At 44.3% G+C, this 16,872-nt stretch overlaps 5 protein-coding genes across 5 annotated transcripts; 2 read left to right on the plus strand and 3 right to left on the minus strand.

Moving 5' to 3' along the window:
* Nucleotides 1-1,221: 1,221 nt before the first annotated feature.
* LOC128713329 (transcriptional activator Myb) lies at nucleotides 1,222-6,849 on the minus strand. The gene is made up of 8 exons (XM_053808188.1): nucleotides 6,760-6,849; nucleotides 6,534-6,683; nucleotides 3,671-4,597; nucleotides 2,960-3,232; nucleotides 2,566-2,783; nucleotides 2,195-2,495; nucleotides 1,437-1,550; nucleotides 1,222-1,350 (listed from the first exon to the last, which is right to left on the minus strand). The coding sequence occupies exons 1-8, from the start codon at nucleotides 6,847-6,849 to the stop codon at nucleotides 1,222-1,224; spliced, it is 2,202 nt and encodes a 733-aa protein (XP_053664163.1).
* A 3,050-nt stretch (nucleotides 6,850-9,899) lies between these two features.
* LOC128714612 (nucleolar protein 10) lies at nucleotides 9,900-12,204 on the plus strand. Its single transcript, XM_053809485.1, has 4 exons — nucleotides 9,900-9,965; nucleotides 10,033-11,159; nucleotides 11,233-11,895; nucleotides 11,961-12,204. The coding sequence occupies exons 1-4, from the start codon at nucleotides 9,900-9,902 to the stop codon at nucleotides 12,202-12,204; spliced, it is 2,100 nt and encodes a 699-aa protein (XP_053665460.1).
* A 162-nt stretch (nucleotides 12,205-12,366) lies between these two features.
* LOC128711171 (deoxycytidylate deaminase) lies at nucleotides 12,367-12,963 on the minus strand. The gene has a single exon (XM_053806036.1). The coding sequence runs from the start codon at nucleotides 12,961-12,963 to the stop codon at nucleotides 12,367-12,369; it is 597 nt and encodes a 198-aa protein (XP_053662011.1).
* Nucleotides 12,964-13,229: 266 nt separating this feature from the next.
* On the plus strand, nucleotides 13,230-14,324 carry LOC128710776 (zinc finger protein 330 homolog). Its single transcript, XM_053805629.1, has 3 exons — nucleotides 13,230-13,363; nucleotides 13,433-13,980; nucleotides 14,047-14,324. The coding sequence occupies exons 1-3, from the start codon at nucleotides 13,230-13,232 to the stop codon at nucleotides 14,322-14,324; spliced, it is 960 nt and encodes a 319-aa protein (XP_053661604.1).
* Nucleotides 14,325-14,556: 232 nt separating this feature from the next.
* On the minus strand, nucleotides 14,557-15,864 carry LOC128711532 (COP9 signalosome complex subunit 6). Its single transcript, XM_053806413.1, has 4 exons — nucleotides 15,414-15,864; nucleotides 15,191-15,342; nucleotides 14,761-15,117; nucleotides 14,557-14,697 (listed from the first exon to the last, which is right to left on the minus strand). The coding sequence occupies exons 1-4, from the start codon at nucleotides 15,862-15,864 to the stop codon at nucleotides 14,557-14,559; spliced, it is 1,101 nt and encodes a 366-aa protein (XP_053662388.1).
* Nucleotides 15,865-16,872: the final 1,008 nt, after the last annotated feature.

Genomic DNA, 16,872 nt, shown 5'->3' on the forward strand with positions numbered 1-16,872 from the left:
CATCAAAAATGAAGAAAAAAAAGATTGCCCTGATACAACACTTTATCCATATTGTATTAAATAAATTTGCAAACGTATACACGTTATTACCGTATATGAGCAACTGTAAAATACACTTATAAAAAATATTTACTTCTTGATCGGGTGTGTTTTTTTCGCATGCATTCCTTTTATAATTTATATGTTCTCAACTATATAACGCATCTTTCCCTCTTCCTTATGACTCATTTGAGAACTAAACATGCTAAACATTTTAAAAATATTTTCTTTTAGTTTGAACAAAAGCGTTGCTATGTATGTGTGCGTGTGGGTGTGTTAGACAATATAAAAAAAGAACTAACTGTTACGGTTCACTGCGGTCGTCAAATGGTTCTAAATAATTCGAAATAAATGTTCTCCAAAAGATAGTTTCACCCTATCAGACGTGTGTACCGTAAACAACCAAAGAGATTGAAAGAAAAAACGATTTTACATACAAATGTCATAACAAAAATTATCCTCCAATATGTGTGATTTAATTTAATTTTAGCGCTAGAGTGTAGATTTTATGTCCAAATAAGTTTATCAAAATAAAGCTACGAAAGCCCCTGGTTGTAACTTTTCGATTATGACAACGCCTCTTTTTGTTTAAGGAATCTCTAAGGTGCCTTTTCATTACGCAAGTGAGCTTAAAGAAAGAAGCGAAAAAATATATGTGTATATAAAAATGCTTTAAACTATGTTATGTGCAATCATTGATGTTTTTCTTTCCCCATACGAACATTTTGCTGTACGGCGAAAAAATGTTAGTTAGCTTCTTATACTAGAGATGAGGTTTTTGGTTAGTTTGGAACGCTTACAATGCTACTTTTGTGTGCCTCTACGAAAATTCTAACTGGGAGTTTACGTAAGAGCAATGTCACGGGACTATTTTTTTGCTGAAAGTTGCCAGTGGGGAGAATGCGTTCCAGTTACAACCCTTATGGGTATGCGTACGTTCCGCGGTTGTATCCGTATATTCTAAAATATTGAACATATTTCACCTTACTTAATTACCTTACTCGATTAATGCTTAAAATCGTAACGCCTTACGCACACGCTTTGCTGTCCTACTTCACTAGTGGTTCAAGAGCACCGATCCTACCCATTTAAATTGATAGCTTTTGCACAAAAAAATAAGAGGGGAACACGTGCGCGACCTGGTGTCGGGCCGTGTTACGAGCTAGCAGAATGTTGCACCATCTATTTGTAAAAGTTCAACGATCGCGGCTGAAGCGATGTCTTTTTCAAGCAACCGTGTGCTTGCTGCGAAACGATCATATGATCACGCGTTTTGCCGCATGCATACTTCTCCCACTTTGGATCGACGAGCTGGAAACAAAAACATTAAAATTTAAATAGAATCAGTATAACAGTTCCCTCGTTATGATAACACAACACAATTCCACAAAACCTACCACCGGTGACTTTGTGTTAGATTTGTTAGCATCCTTTGCATCGCCATCCAGTAACAGTTGATCGCGTAATGATGGCGAAAGGGTCACGCCCGAGTCCGAAATAAGGGATTTACTCTGAGGGATGGCAAACACGAGCAAACAAAACCATTTGTTAGTATTCAACACAAACTAACCTAGCTAAAAACAAACTTTACGAGGAACATAAAACGGTTTAGCGGTAACAAAGACAACAAATCCGGATCAACAAACAATATTTCGATTGTGTGCGTTAAAAAAAAAGTTTTCGCTACGTACATCTTTCTCATACACATGTTCATGAATAGCATGTATTAGTGATGGGAAAAAAGACTCCAAAGACGAAGCATTCCAAAGGCTCCCGAGTCCGGCTCAAAATCTTTAATTCGGAGTTGATTCATGAGCCGTCTGTTCGGTCTGCTCATGAGTCGTTATTGAGCTCTGGAGGACACTTTACTAACGTAGAACTTTGGTTGTTGACCTGGTAAACTTTGTATTTAGCAGTTGTCCTATATGTAATGCCCTTTTCTAAGGCATAGATCTCCGATTGACTTTGTATCTCGAGTAAGAAAGAATTCCACAATAGCCTCTTGGAAATGGTCGATAGCACAAATCCACAAAAATAACTGAAATTAACTTCTATGTACAAAACGGAAAACGAAACCCAAATATGCCGAAGGTTGCATAATCGGACCGCAATGAATCCACTCTTCTTCTGAATCCAGATTGTACATCAAACTTACCGGTGTTTCGGCGAAAAAGCTCATGTCGGAGTTTTCCCACTGGTTCGACAACATGGATGAAGTTGACGGTTTCTTTGCAATTCGCGGGGAAAGCTGTCCACTTTGCGCCGGCACATTGTTTTCCTTCGCGTCAACCGACACCGTTGGAACGTTGTTGTTGACGACGGTTTTATTGTCCAACGATACGTCGCTACCGCTTGCCAACGTTGACGAATTTTCGGCGGAATTTTCCTTCGCTTGCTCTTGGTTCATTATTTCCGCAATGTCCTCGCCAATGCGAGCAGGACTCGGTGGAACATAGCTGAAGCGAAAAGAAGGACCTCGGTTAGCACTTGCATTTGTGAGCCATGTGTGTAATGAATTAATCTTACATTTCCGAACGACGCTTTCCCAATTCCGCCATCGCATTCTTGAACGGAGTCGGAGTGCGTGGTTCGACGACTGGTGCCTTTCCGGCTTCCTTTAGCGGTGTTTTAATCTTAGCATCATCTTCAGTTTCTCCTGCGGTCTTCTCGGGTTCGTTTTTCGTTTCCATCTTTACCGATACATCTTTCACTGGAACTGGCGTGCTTAATAGACTAGTGTCGTTCTGTTGGGGATAGGAATAAACGGTAACCCAATTATTAATAAAAAATAAGCACAACATGAATCGCTTCATCTGGAAAGAAGGATCGCGCAAGGAACGGCAAAGCGGCACAAAATTTAAATAATACACAAACAAAATAAAAATTATGTAAAATGATAAAAAATGAAAAGAAAACATACTTTAAATGTTGCTCGTTTGACGGGCGTACTGGCGGGTAGCTGATCGAAGGATACGTTCAGACTGGGAGAGTTTAAGAACTGGCTCGGTGAGAAAGGTAGCGGTTTGATCGGTGTAATGGACGGTGATAACAAGTGTATTTTCTCCGCACCGACACGATGATAACCGTTAGCATCCTGGCCGGTGGTGTGCATATTGCCCTGTGCGCCGCTTCCCCCATTACCGGCCGTACCTTGCTGTACGGCATAGTGCTCCTGCATCGACAGCAGTTCGTGCTATATAATAGTATGTACAGTGAAAGCATTGGTGTTATGACGTAGTAATACAAATACGGGACAATGTGGTAATATTGAGGGATTTTTCTTGCGAGTTGTTGCATATGCAGGTGTGTTTGTGTACATCGGATTAAGATGTTAGATGCAACATCCTGGAAGGAATACCGAAGCAAGTTGTGTTCCTGTACATCCCGCGAGTAACAACGATAAAAAACGAACATAAACATTGCTAATAAACTTAACATAAAAAAGGTTAACAATTTAACAAACATTTTAAACCGAGTGACTCAATCCATACGCGTGTATGGATCCATACGCTCAATCCATGTAAACGCAAATATCTTTACTTAGACTACTGTTCGTTTAACTTAAAAACAAACAAACAACAAGCGTAACAACAGCAACGAAAAAATCACCGCACTTGCAAATAAATCTTACCAATTCGTGATCATCCTTCAATTTACGCTTTCTTCGCAGAATGTTCGGCGTAGTATGGCGTCCCTTTCGTTCCGATTGCTCTACGCCACTGTCCTCGGTTCGCGTCGCATTAATCAGCTCATGCAGATCGATGTGAGCGGGAAGATATTGCTGGCCACCGATCGCCATCGGATTCCCACCTACTGCGGCTGTACTTCCGTCGGTAATGTTGTTATTATTATTATTATTGTTGTTATTCGCCACATTACTTTCGCTGAGGAACTTCATGTTTAGTCGCGTCGGATAGACTGGTTCGATGATGTACTGCTTTGCCCGATCCGCCAGTGGGCGAATCAGGAAATCACCCTGCTCGGTCGACACGGCCACCTTACCATCGATCTGTCCCTCCTCGAGCGGTATTTCATCCCTGAACTTGTGCTCATCGATCGAGGACTTTTTGCGACTGTTGCGTATGATGTTTTGCAAACTTTCGTGCGGTGGATAGCGCATCGGTTTGGGTTTCTTTTCACCACCCTCCATATCCATATCGACGATCGGGGCTACCGACTGCTGCTGATAGTCGTGGTGTAGCAGTTGGTGCGGCTGGTTGGCCTGTGACGTTGAGAGAAGCTTCACACGGCGCCGGGTCGCATCTGAGCCTTCGTACTTACGACGCATCGTCGAGTTCCAATGGTTTTTGATCGCATTGTCTGTCCGGCCGGGAAGTAGCTTGGCGATCTTTGCCCACTGGTTACCGAACTGTTTGTGCGCTTCGTAGATCATCTGATCCTCCTCGTCCGTCCAGGCGGTCTTTTTTATGTTCGGATTGAGATGGTTGTGCCATCGTTCGCGGCACTGCTTGCCAATGCGGCCCCGCAGATGCCGCGCGATAAGTGTCCACTTCTTAGGACCATACTTTGTGACCAAGGCGACCACTTTGTCGTCCTCCTGAAATGGGTAGAGAGAAAGAGTGCATTAGAAGCTAGGGCTAGAGGAACACCTTTCTAAATATTATTTAAATTAAATTTTGAGACTCCAAAGCCATAATCTACTAACATTTTCAGACGTGGGATATGTTCATGATCATGTGGTGAGAATGACACTGGACAGCCTGAACACATAAAGTAAGCCAGTACTCCACATTCCTTCTTCTCATTTTTCGTAGTGAAAACATCGTGAAAGCAGAAAATCGTAAGCAAATCGGAGGCAATTTGAATTTTTGCTCCATCATTGCCGGCAGGATGTACAGGCAAAGAACGCAAAGCCGCTTCTTCGGGACTTAATAGGGATAGGAACTCAGCGCTTTCTGGGTTTCCTTATTTCTTCAGCGTAAATTGCTGTAATAATTTACTTCCGGCCATTGTTCTACTAGTGCTTTTTGCGTCTTTTTTTTTGTTATCTCGTCCGTAGAAGGAATACACATAATACAACCCTTGTTGTTAAAACAATTGCACGTCCAATGCATATCATTTCTTCCTATAATATAGCAATACCGAATGGCCGTTCTTCTTGAATAATAAAAAACAATCCTATAATATCTCAGACTTTATGAATAGCTCGGAAATGGACAAGCCATTCATCCTGATTTTCCCAGTGCCATCGGTCATGCTCCGCTGATTACGTAAATTACGTATCAACCATTAGTCTTGTATGTGTCAACAGGTAAATTTTAGAGGTTTTTTAAGGGCACCCTTCCACATTGTTCCGATTGGTTGGTTTAAACTCTCGCTTTTTTGTCTACGCAACGTTTCACCTCGTTGCACCTTTCTTTTCCCTTCGAAATAGTGAGCACCTTCAAGTTGGACGTTTGCCTTTTTCTTCGTGCAACTCATGTTCCAACCTTCCCGATTCATCCTCCCGCATGAGCCACATGTTCGGGTGTTTGTTACGATCATCATTTGTTCATCATTCCCGTGTTAGCCCACGCCTTACACCTCAAACAGCAATCCAAACCCTTTTTCCCCTCTACAAATAATTATACGCGAATGAAAAGCACCACCACCAGCATACAACAGGCGGAATAGCCACATGAGCACATCGCCGCGCAAAGGAAGTACAAGATCATGAAAGAACCACCGAAAAGGGGGAAAACTAGGAAATGAGATAAAGCACTCCTTCGCCCGTGGCTATAGTGGGAATAGTTTTCCTTCGTTGAGAGTTTGTTTTTTTCATTCTCGCACAACATGTATCATTTTGATAGTGTGCAATTTTTTCCACTCCCGCTTCACCAGCATTGGTAAACGCCTATGGACACTACTAAGGAATGGATTCCCTGCTCCTAAATTTGCGTCGGTACATGCATGGATAATTTCAGGGTTTTTTCCCTCTCGATCTTGATGAATGTTTTGTCCCTGGGTACCTCAAGTGGAATAGACCCCTTTTTCACGACAAACATGAAATGGGCGCATTGGAAAGATAGAAACACGTTCTGTCTTGTATTGTTTTGCAGTTGATTATAAAAAAAGGATAAATACGCAGCATTGCGACATTAAATTAACTTTATAATTTGTTTCCTGCTGCAACAAAGTGTGTGATTTACGCACTAAATTATATGATCAAATTTCGATCCTCTAAAACAAATGTCTCAGGTTTTCTGCTCCACGTGCGCACACTTCAACGTTCACAAAACCGCTGTTCGAAGCAATTTGTGTGACATCTGTTCATATTTCGCCGTCCGACCATGATCACGTGTCGTCAAAGATTGGTTTATCGGCTGCATTGCAAGCAGCTGCTTTGCGTAAGTGGCTTAGCACTTCTGCTTTGTAGGAAGATCAATTTCATGCGGGTTTTTTTTGGCACGTGGATGCCTACAATATCAGTTCTTTAGCAAGGGTGATACTAAGGAATAAGTTTAAAAGTTTCGAGGTGATCATAATCAACTAACCTCCTTCGTCCAGGGTCCCTTAATCAGATCTGGATTGACTACTTTCGTCCAGCGTTGCTGACATTGGACGTCGGTACGATCCTTCAGCAACTTGGAAATTATATCCCACCGTTCACCGTACTGTTCGACAAGCTGTTTGAGGGCGGCATCCTGAAAGAAGAATTAAGCAAATAAGAGAAACAGCATTATAAGAACTCCACGCAACAGCTTGAAGCGTGCGCCTTACCTCGTGTTTAGTCCAGCGAGATTTTATGGATTTGTCTCCCTGCGAGTGCTCCGAATTATCGTCATCCGAGGTGTCCATTGTTCCAGACATGGTTGACAGTCCTGACAAGGGATGTCCTTGTTTTTTTCAACAGCACCAAATTATGCAAAAGTTCAATCAACTCTCGTGCAGAGCAACACAGACAAGCACACGAAACACACAAATGGATATATCTGTAATCCTTGCTGCACGCATACACATGCAAACAGGACCTGATCCTGTCTCCCTGGTAAGCGGGATGAAGATCCGCAGGGTCCTCAATAGATAGGTGATCCCACTTCCGAAATTTCTCTATCGACGGGATGGCGCGCTGATGAAACAGCAACCTTCCTCGATCTCCCTCGCACACGATGACGTGTGCCTGTGTGAGTGCGTTCGTGTTATCCTTGTGTCTCGCCTTGCGCCTTGGCATATGCCGTGTGTTTAATAATTATTTCCACGGCAGATGTTTTGTTTCCGCTCACGCTCGATGCTCTCGGTGTGGTGCGCTGATGGCTGAGAGGCGCCCCTTATGTTTTCACTCGTTTCCCGTTTTTATTGTTCCGTCCCTTCTTCTTCATCCACATCCGAGCCAGGCGGACCATTTATCCTTCACCTAGGCAAATGCAATAATACACCGTCACTCTGGGGTGGTGATGTCAAGCATAAGGGTGCTTTTGTATTGCTATCTCTCCTGTAAGCGCCTCGCGGTCTTTCTCTCTTTCTCTCTCTCTCTCTCTCTTTTACTCACTTTGTTGCCGCCACTAGGATTTTATCGCACGTGTAAAGGGCTCTTCGTGTTTTTCCTTCCTTTTCCTTTGCTTCTTCACCAACACATACGCGCACACACATACACACGAATACACGAACACAGTAGGACACACAGCACTGGAGCGCGTTGTTCCGAGAGATCACGTTTGCATAACTTTTTGTGAACCTACTTTAACACACAATTTTAACCGGCGCATCGGTTGAACATGATAATTGATAGCGCAAGTACACTAGCCACCATGCGCGCACACCTTTAACCGCACACATGCGCACGTATTCTCAGGCGCAAGGCAGCATAAGGTGGTTTTTACCTTCCTCCCTCTTTTTCCAGTTTCACCCCGTTTTTCGATCCACCACCCTTGGCGCTTGGCACTAGGGACACAGACTAATCGTCCCAGGAAGCGATTTGATGCGCAAAACGAACTTGAGCCCTGAATCCAAATGCGACCCGCGACAAGAGGGTCGCACCGTTTCTTTGCTGCCTTCACAGCAAAACTACACCCCGTGTGTGGTGTGTACGCAAAAGCGCTTCAAAAACACTGCTTACCAATAAGGGTAGCAAACAAGAACCACCCCTAGAGAACCGAGGATAGCCTAACGCACACGGTACGAATCTACCCTCTGCTGTTGCTGCTGCTGCTGCCGATTCCACTACACTGTTTACGTTCGGTACGGTAAAAACCCTTGCTGTGGGTCTATTTTTGGGCCCCCGGACGGCAGCAGTGGAAGACTCCTTGCTGGAATGTCCCTTGGCGGTGCTTGTGTGTGAAATGTTTCGCACTTGTCAGCACGATTTTCACAAGGCACGTAATAAAATAGAGCCCAGTTTTACGTGAACGGTTTTATTCAATTTGGATACGCTGCCGATGCGCCCCCATTAGGCTGGTGGGGGAAGCTCTCGAAAATGGTACGCACACCTCCGATGCGCAAGTCTTCACGGTTTGGTTCGTTAAAAACAATACATCCAAGTAGCCTGTTCCCTGTTGCCGAAACATAAACAAACGGAGCTCAGCATCCACTTTCCGGTGGCGTTTTCTTGACTAGACTGATAAAAAGCGGTACAGTACGGCACGCGGTACACAGGGCGATCACGAAACAGTAAACACACACGCACAGCGAAACGGAACCCACAACAGGGACGGAAGCGCTTCAATTTTATCACTCGCTTGCAACACTTTTCACGATACGTTACAATCATTCACTGGCTCGCAATTCCATTCGGTGCGTTCTTCCTGACACAGAAACACCTTTGAAACGGAATCACTTGAATTTTCATTCACGCAACTACATACTATCAGCAGCTGCTGGTGTGTGGCGTAGCATGCAAACCGAACGCATCCATTTTCTGCTTCTCCGACAGCAATCCGTGGTTGAGCTTCGTGTTACACAGCGATTGTTGCACTAATCACTGCCAAATCGGCGTATTCTTCATGGCAAACGCATGTGCAATTGGCGTACTGGTGGAATGGTTGTGTAAAATAGATAATAAAATGGCTAGAACACTCAGGGTAGGTCCGTCGTTACGCGTTTTGCGACCGTTTTCGCTTGCTTCGAAAAAGCCCAAGGTGGTTGAAAAGGGCCAGGTCATGGGCGTTTGAGCCATTTTGACGTTTTGTTTGTTGACACATTGAGACCGTTGTGCGCGCTTTTGGGAAATAACAATTGATAAATTATTGATATATTTTGGTTGTTAGTAACAGAACATAATTTCATACGTACTTTCATTATTTCGCAAATATGTACCACTGAACATGATGAAAATAAACCGAAAAATGGGCATTTTAATGAATAATTGACATTAGGCAGATGCAGAACGCATTTGCGATTGTGCCACCTCTTGCATCGTGATTTTGCCCGGTTTGCGTCATCTTTCAAATGTCAAAAATCAACGAAAAACTGGTAAATTTAAATAACAAAAGGAAAGTTGGTTGAAAATATCATTTTACCAACGGGTTTTTATTGTGTTTTCATTCAGATTTCATAATAAAAAGGGTATTACTGCACGGCTCTAGTGCTTGTGGTACGAGAAGGTGCATAAAAAAGGATTAAAAGACGATTGAAATGTTGACCTCATCCCACTGGATACAATGTTGATATTGTGCTGTTAATTTTTACTCCATGCTCAATCTGTTTCATAAAAAAAACGATGATGATTTCGTTTGGACACGGTTTTTCTCGTGTTTCTATTATATCTTTACCTTGTGCGCGTTGGAAAAGTGCTCCTAGGTACACCTTGGTCGAGACGATCTGTTTACAATGTGCTTCGTCGTTTGACAGAATTGCTGCATGGCGGGCTGGAATAAACACAAGAACACATTTTGCATGTACATTTCGATGAAATTCGCTCGAAAATGTTAGTCACGGACATAAATAATGTTAAAATCTACAACCTAAGTGGAGGAAAATCCATACCACAGGTAAGGAAAGCGCGAAATAGCGATATTTGAGAATATTTGATAATGCTTCGCTTAATCCATTTCACAGTGGCTTACCGATCACAAGCAGAAAAAGGCATCGAAGAAAAATGCGGACGGCGATCGACATATAGAGCTGATACAAGACTTCGATATGCCCGGTGTGGCGTCATGCATTTCCATCTCCCCCGATGGACAGTACATCTTAGCTACGGGGACATACAAACCACGGGTGAAGTGTTTCGAAGTGAGCAATCTGTCGCTGAAGTTTGAACGTTGCTTCGACTCGGAGGTGGAAAAGTTTGCCATCCTCTCCGATGATTACAGCAAGCTTGCTTTTCTACATGCGGATCGGTTTGTGGAGATACATGCAGCTGCCGGCCGACACTACCGACTGCGTATTCCAAAGTTTGGCAGAGATTTAACCTATCACAAGCCAACGTGCGATCTACTGTTTGTTGGCACTTCGCCCGAAATCTATCGGCTGAACATGGAACGGGGTCAGTTCTTGTTGCCATACACGAGCGAAAGAGCCACTGCTATCGATAGTATCACGATCAATCCGGAACATCAACTAATTTGTGTCGGAACGCAGGATGGAATGATCGAAGCGTGGGATTACCGTGATAAGAAATGTTGCGGCACGCTTGATGTTGCTGCAAATTTTCGAAACACAAACGGCGTTGTTGCTGCTACAGCTTTGGAATTTAAAAATGGTCTAACTTTAGCGGCCGGCACATCCACCGGACACGTGCTGCTGTTTGATATTCGAGCGCGCAGTCCTATCGCGACAAAGGATCATCTTAATCAGTTGCCAATCAAAAAGATACGCTTTCAACCGGATCAAAATTCGGTGTACTCGCTCGATGCGGCTATGCTGAAGATTTGGGATGAAACATCGCTGAAGCAAAAGGCTTGCATCGAGACGCGTAGTAATTTCAACGATTTTGCCCACTTTCCCGGCAGTGGATTGTTCATGTTTGCGCAGGAAGATGTAAAAATGCTACCCTACTACATCCCAAGTGAAGGACCAGCCCCGAAATGGTGCTCGTTCCTGGATAATTTGGTCGAGGAAATTGCATCCGAGTCTGTGCAGAATGTGTACGATGATTACAAGTTTATAACGAAGCAGGAACTTGCAGAATTGAAGCTGGACCATCTAGAGGGTACGCAAATGCTACGTGCATACATGCATGGGTACGTATCCTTGAGGTTTTTTTTTTAATTAGTTGTACATCTACCACAATGAAGCATCTTTTCTTCGTCTCAGGTTCTTTATCAACATTCGCTTGTACAATAAGGCTAAAGCTGTTTCGGATTCGTTTGCGTTCGATGGTTTCCGTAAGGACAAAATTCGCAAGCAGATTGAAGCTAGCCGCCCTGCTCGTCTGCAGCTGAAATCTGCCCTACCGAAGGTAAACCGAGAACTCGCACAGCACCTCATCCAGGAGGAACACATGAGCAACACAAAACGTAGCGCCATTGCGAAGGGTTTGCTGGGAGACGATCGGTTCAAGCAGATGTTTGATAATCCCGACTTCGAGATCGATAAAGAGGCAGAAGATTATCGACTTCTCAGTGCGGTACTGAAACGCGCCGATCGTGATAAGGCAAGACGCAGGGAAAACGTCGTCGTTACGGCACTCGAGGAGGAGGAAGGAAAGAGCACGGACGATGATTTGTACAGTGAGAAGAGTGAAAGCGAAAAGGAAGAGGAGAAAGATGAGTCTGACGAGGAAATGGATGAAGATGTGCCAGTGCCTGCAAAACTCAAAAATAGAAAAGCAAACGAACGTCGAAATAAATCTTCCAAGTGGGGTGCGCCAGCGGACCAGGAGGCGGATGAAGATGCAGAATCTGGGAAAAAGGTTTCCTTGACCATAGAGGAAGGAGCAAACTTTGACATCATACAACCTGCGAAGAAAATTCAATCGTACGTATCAACTTCCATTGTAATGTTCCGGATTTACTATACAGTATTCCTCCTTTTTGTTTCAGTGTTTCTCTTGGTAAGCGTGTGAATAAGCTAGAACATGCAACCACAAACGTACTGTTCCAGAATGGAGTTGGTAGACGGGAAATTACGTTCACAACCACCGGACGATCCAAGAGTGGTAAAAATGGACAAGATCGGGAACGGGCACGATACCAATCGGAGTTGAAAAAACACAAAGAAGAACGTCGGCAAGTTATTCGTTCGGCCAAAGGCGTGATCAAAAAGACGTTTGTAAAAAAACATTAAATACTGCTATTAAAAGTATTGGATTAATTTTCACACAATAAACCGATACGATCGATGGGTTTTACGTTGAATCCAGTAATTTTGTATTTTTTTTTACTGAAACGTACTTTACTGTCTATTGCGGAGTAGACGAAACAGAAGCGATTGATAAATTTGGCTAGTTTAGGGGTGCTCTTTTAGAGAGAGCCTAGTGATGTCTATTCCGTCAGTTGTTCCGTTCTTTTTTGGGGTTGCAGGCACTTGATTCAAACTGTCCCAATCGATTTCGGTAAAATCGATCACTATCTGACTGTGGCGCGGTTTGTACTGTGTGTACCGAACACCGGCAGCATCAAACATTCTCTTTGCCGCGATCGTGTGCTCCTTGTGCGCGTGCTTATCGCTCATATACACAACCTCCCGGATCGACGACTGGATGATAATTTTCGCACACTCGTTACAAGGAAACAAAGCCACATACATGGTGCAGTTCTTGACGTCCGTACTGTTTTTGTTCAGGATGGCGTTCACCTCCGCATGGCACACGTACAGGTACTTTGTCTCGAGCGGATTATCCGACGTTTTGGACCACGGAAATTCGTCATCACTGCAACCGGTGGGGAACCCGTTGTACCCGATACCGACCACCCGTTTGTCCTCGTTCACGATGCAAGCTCCAACCTGCGTTGATGGATCTTTGCTGCGTTTTGCCGCGAGGAAAGCCATCGCCATGAAGTACTCCGTCCAATCGATGGTATCTTTCCGCTTTTGGCTTGCCATTATCGTATTGTGCAATGTAGCGGAAGATCAGCCGCGCGCGAGCTGTGGGCGGATTGCAATCCCGCCAACCGGTACGTTTTGACAGAGTTCATCTGTCAGCATACCCAGGCCAGCATACCCAAACGTCAGTCAGTGCATTGTGTTGTGTTTTCGTCGTCGATTATGTTGGATAATGGTGGTGTGAAATAGTGCATTTTTCATTCTTACGAGCCCTTCTTTGCCCTGAGCACCGCTTCAACTTTCGGCTTTTGCCCCATTAAGTCAGGATGCCGAAGAAAAAGACCGGTCAGCGAAAGAAAGCGGAGAAACAGAAGCTTCGGCAGAAGGAAATCCGCAACCGGGAATTTCAGCTACCCGAGCAACCATGCAACGTTGCAATGGACTGCGAGAAGTGTGGCAAGTATGTACTTTTCCGTGGGATATTCCGTCGACACTAGGGCAATGATGTTCTTTTCGTTCGTCTCCCCAGGAAACAGAAGTCCAGAGCATTTTGCTACTTCTGCCAAAGCCTTCAGAGACTGCCGATTTGTGCTCAGTGCGGGAAGCAGAAATGCATGCTCAAAACCGGTGACTGTGTGGTGAAGCATGCGGGTGTGTTTACCACTGGCCTACAGATGGTTGGTGCAATCTGTGACCATTGCGAGGCGTGGATATGCCATGGAAGAAAGTGTCTCCAGTCGCATGCCTGCACCTGTCCGCTGATGGACGCGGTGTGCATCGAGTGCGAGCGTGGCGTATGGGATCACGGTGGACGAATGTTTAAGTGCAGCTTCTGCAACAATTTTCTTTGCGAAGACGACCAGTTTGAACATCAGGCCTCGTGCCAGGTACTGGAATCAGAATCGTACAAGTGCCAATCGTGCAACAAGCTGGGACAGTACTCATGCTTACGGTGCAAAACGTGCTACTGCGACGACCATATCCGCCGGAAAGGGTTCAAGTATGATAAGAACAAACCGATACCGTGTCCGAAGTGTAACTATGAGACAAGTCAGACGAAGGATCTCAGCATGTCGGGTAAGAAAAAGTGTTTGCCAGGCTAGTGGATATCTACGAGTAACTGGGTGTTTTCTCTCTCTCTAGTTCGCAGTCATAAGTATGGACGCAAACGGCTTGATGACGATGGAGAGGATGATGATTATGCGTATGATGATGAGTACATGGCTTACCGCACCAGTCACGATCATTACAACGAGGTTTCGGGAGGGTCATCGGATGATGACTACGAAGATGATGACGACGACGACGATGATGACGACGAAGACGATGATGACGAGGATGAGGAAGGCGAAGAGGAAGTCACCGAAGGCAAATCGGCCCAAGGAACATCCTCAAGCACCTCGTCAAAGGCGCAAAAGTAGCCTGGAAGCTGGATGATGTGGCGTTAGTTTCTTTCGGCAATGCAAAATTAGGTAGCTCTTTAAAGCCACATTTCTTCTTGTTTATTGCATAGCAGATCTATACAAACGGGTTTGCAAGTGTTCTGAAGATGGAAAGGATGTTTGTAAAAAAACAAAAGGAGCGATGAATGAAAAAAGGGAATAAAAGAAACGGAAACTAAAAGTAACCAGCTGAGAGCTGTGTGCTGGAGCATTAGAAGAAAATGCCCCTTAAGCGTCGTCCCATTGCTTGACGGTCGTAGAGAACGTTAAACTTATTTACCAGCTGATTCATATCGTTGGCTACCTTGGTTAAAGCTCCCAGGTATGTAATCAGTCCGACGTCGTTGGATTGCTGTAAGAAGTCGAAGAGGAATTAAAATCAATCTTCACGTGGTCACCTTGGGTTGATAGTTACCGTGTAAAAATCTTCCTTAAAAGAGGGATTCTGAACGATCGGTAGACGGCGGCTAAGTGAGTAGGCCATTCGTAGTATCTCCTGGTTCGGTTTAAGCTGATCGTTTTCGACCGCCTTTATGTACGCCAGTATGATCTTAACGCGGGAGTTCAACATTTTGATCGCATTGTACTGCGCGAGCAGATGCTCGGCTACGGTGGAGTTAGTGTCAGTCTCGTTATTGGACATGCGGGCCACATGATCGACACCGATGCGTTCCGCTTCCTCCGTTGCAAGTGTATAGACGAGTGGCACGAACAACATCATGGCCTCGCCCTGCACTATGTCAATCACAGATTCATACAGTGCAATTGGAAGCTGTGCAAAAGAAATGGAGGAACAGATTAAACGAATTGCTTGTATGATTCCTCTTTCCTATTCCATTTCTTACGTTCATGTTACGATTAAGAGGATCCAGCAGTAACATCATGGGGCACTCGTTGATTTCGCAGATTTGTTTGTGAATGTTAATGTGTTTCTCCGACGGAATAGTGTCTGTCGTGTACCAGCCGAGAAAATCGAGATCACTAAACACTTGTTTATCTGTTTGCCAAGGACAAAAATGCATATTAGGTACGCTTGCTGAAGTGAACAGGCCAGTTTTGGGTACTTACACTGCTCTTCCTTCACCTGATAATAATCCATAGCAATAACAACCACATCGTTCACTATATCGTACTTGAGCTCGAACGAATTCATCACCTCGATGTTACGTCCCTTCTGCTTTCCAATAAGCGCACCAAACACCAACGGCTTACTGCTTCGCTGTGCACGGGTACGTGTCCAGTGGTCAGCAATGTTCATAATCACGAGCGGATGCAGTGAGCAGGTAACCGACGGGATCGTTGCACTGCTAGCCATCACATTTCTTCCCTCCGGCTGGATTGGCACGGGCTTCCCGCTAGATCCACCGGCACTATCCATATCCGACACAACAGGCGGCGTTGAAGCTTTGGAAGTGGATGGAATCATTGGCATCGCAGCCGATGCCGCTGATGATGTGCTGCCGGTAGCGGATGCACTCTCATTATCGATGTCCATTTTCTCCTCCGCGGGTTGACTCATTGTGCTGGATAATTTGAGCTACGAGTTGTGTAAATTATTGTGTTATTTTCCGGTTTTGTGATCAATCTTACTGCACTATGTTACGACGGTTTTCGTCCGTGTGCGAAGAAAATTGACATTGTTTTGGTATCTTCGCTTTGTTTGACATTTGATGAAACACTGTGGAGCCGCCGTGGCACAACAAAATGACGTATGGTGTTCAGAACTTTCATAAAACTTTCATAAAAAGATGTGGAAAAAGCTTTTATACAAAATTTCATAATATTTCACTCTTAAACTAATATTTTCCAGAGAAAAATATGAGCTTGCCTTCATGTTGTCAGTACTGGTTGCACAAGGTTAATAGATAACACCTGATTGCGGAGTAGAATTCTACGTAAACAAACTAGAGCTCAAAGCCGGTTGCGTGATCAAATCTCAGTTTGTTTGGGACATTGTTGTACCACTGCACCACAATGTTTAAAACGCCGTATCGTAGTATATCAGTATTTATGATATAGACTAGCAAAATGTGAAGTTTTAAAGTTTTACTGCATACGCGGGATTAGAACGCCTCTGATGTACAAGGATTTATAGATGGTTGAATACTTTTCAGTAGACAACGCTAAAGTTCCCTCAAATAACAATACACTTTAGCTTGTTCTTGAGTTAAGCATTCTTTTTCACATCCATTCCTGTATCACCGTGGTGATTCCGTGTTTGATATCGTATGTCACATTCCAGCTCGTTGCTTTTTATCGAGAGTTTGCGTCGAAGAGAAAAAGCGGAACGCTATAAGTGACTCCACCGTGCCATGAATCTGTACCTATTAATCCGGATGAATGATAAATGGTAGAGCCGAAAAGCAGAAGTGTAAACAAACGGACTGTATGCGTGTATGTGCAGAATCCGCGGGCCGTTTTCATTTCGCTGCCACATACCGTTGGGAGAGAAGGTAGGTGGAACCCAGAAAAAAAATTCCATTCGGTGCAAATGATCCAAAGGTTGCATCCGTGCTACCGTTTCAAT

The sequence above is a fragment of the Anopheles marshallii genome, chromosome 3, assembly GCF_943734725.1.
Source record: "Anopheles marshallii chromosome 3, idAnoMarsDA_429_01, whole genome shotgun sequence".
Lineage (NCBI taxonomy): Eukaryota > Metazoa > Arthropoda > Insecta > Diptera > Culicidae > Anopheles > Anopheles marshallii.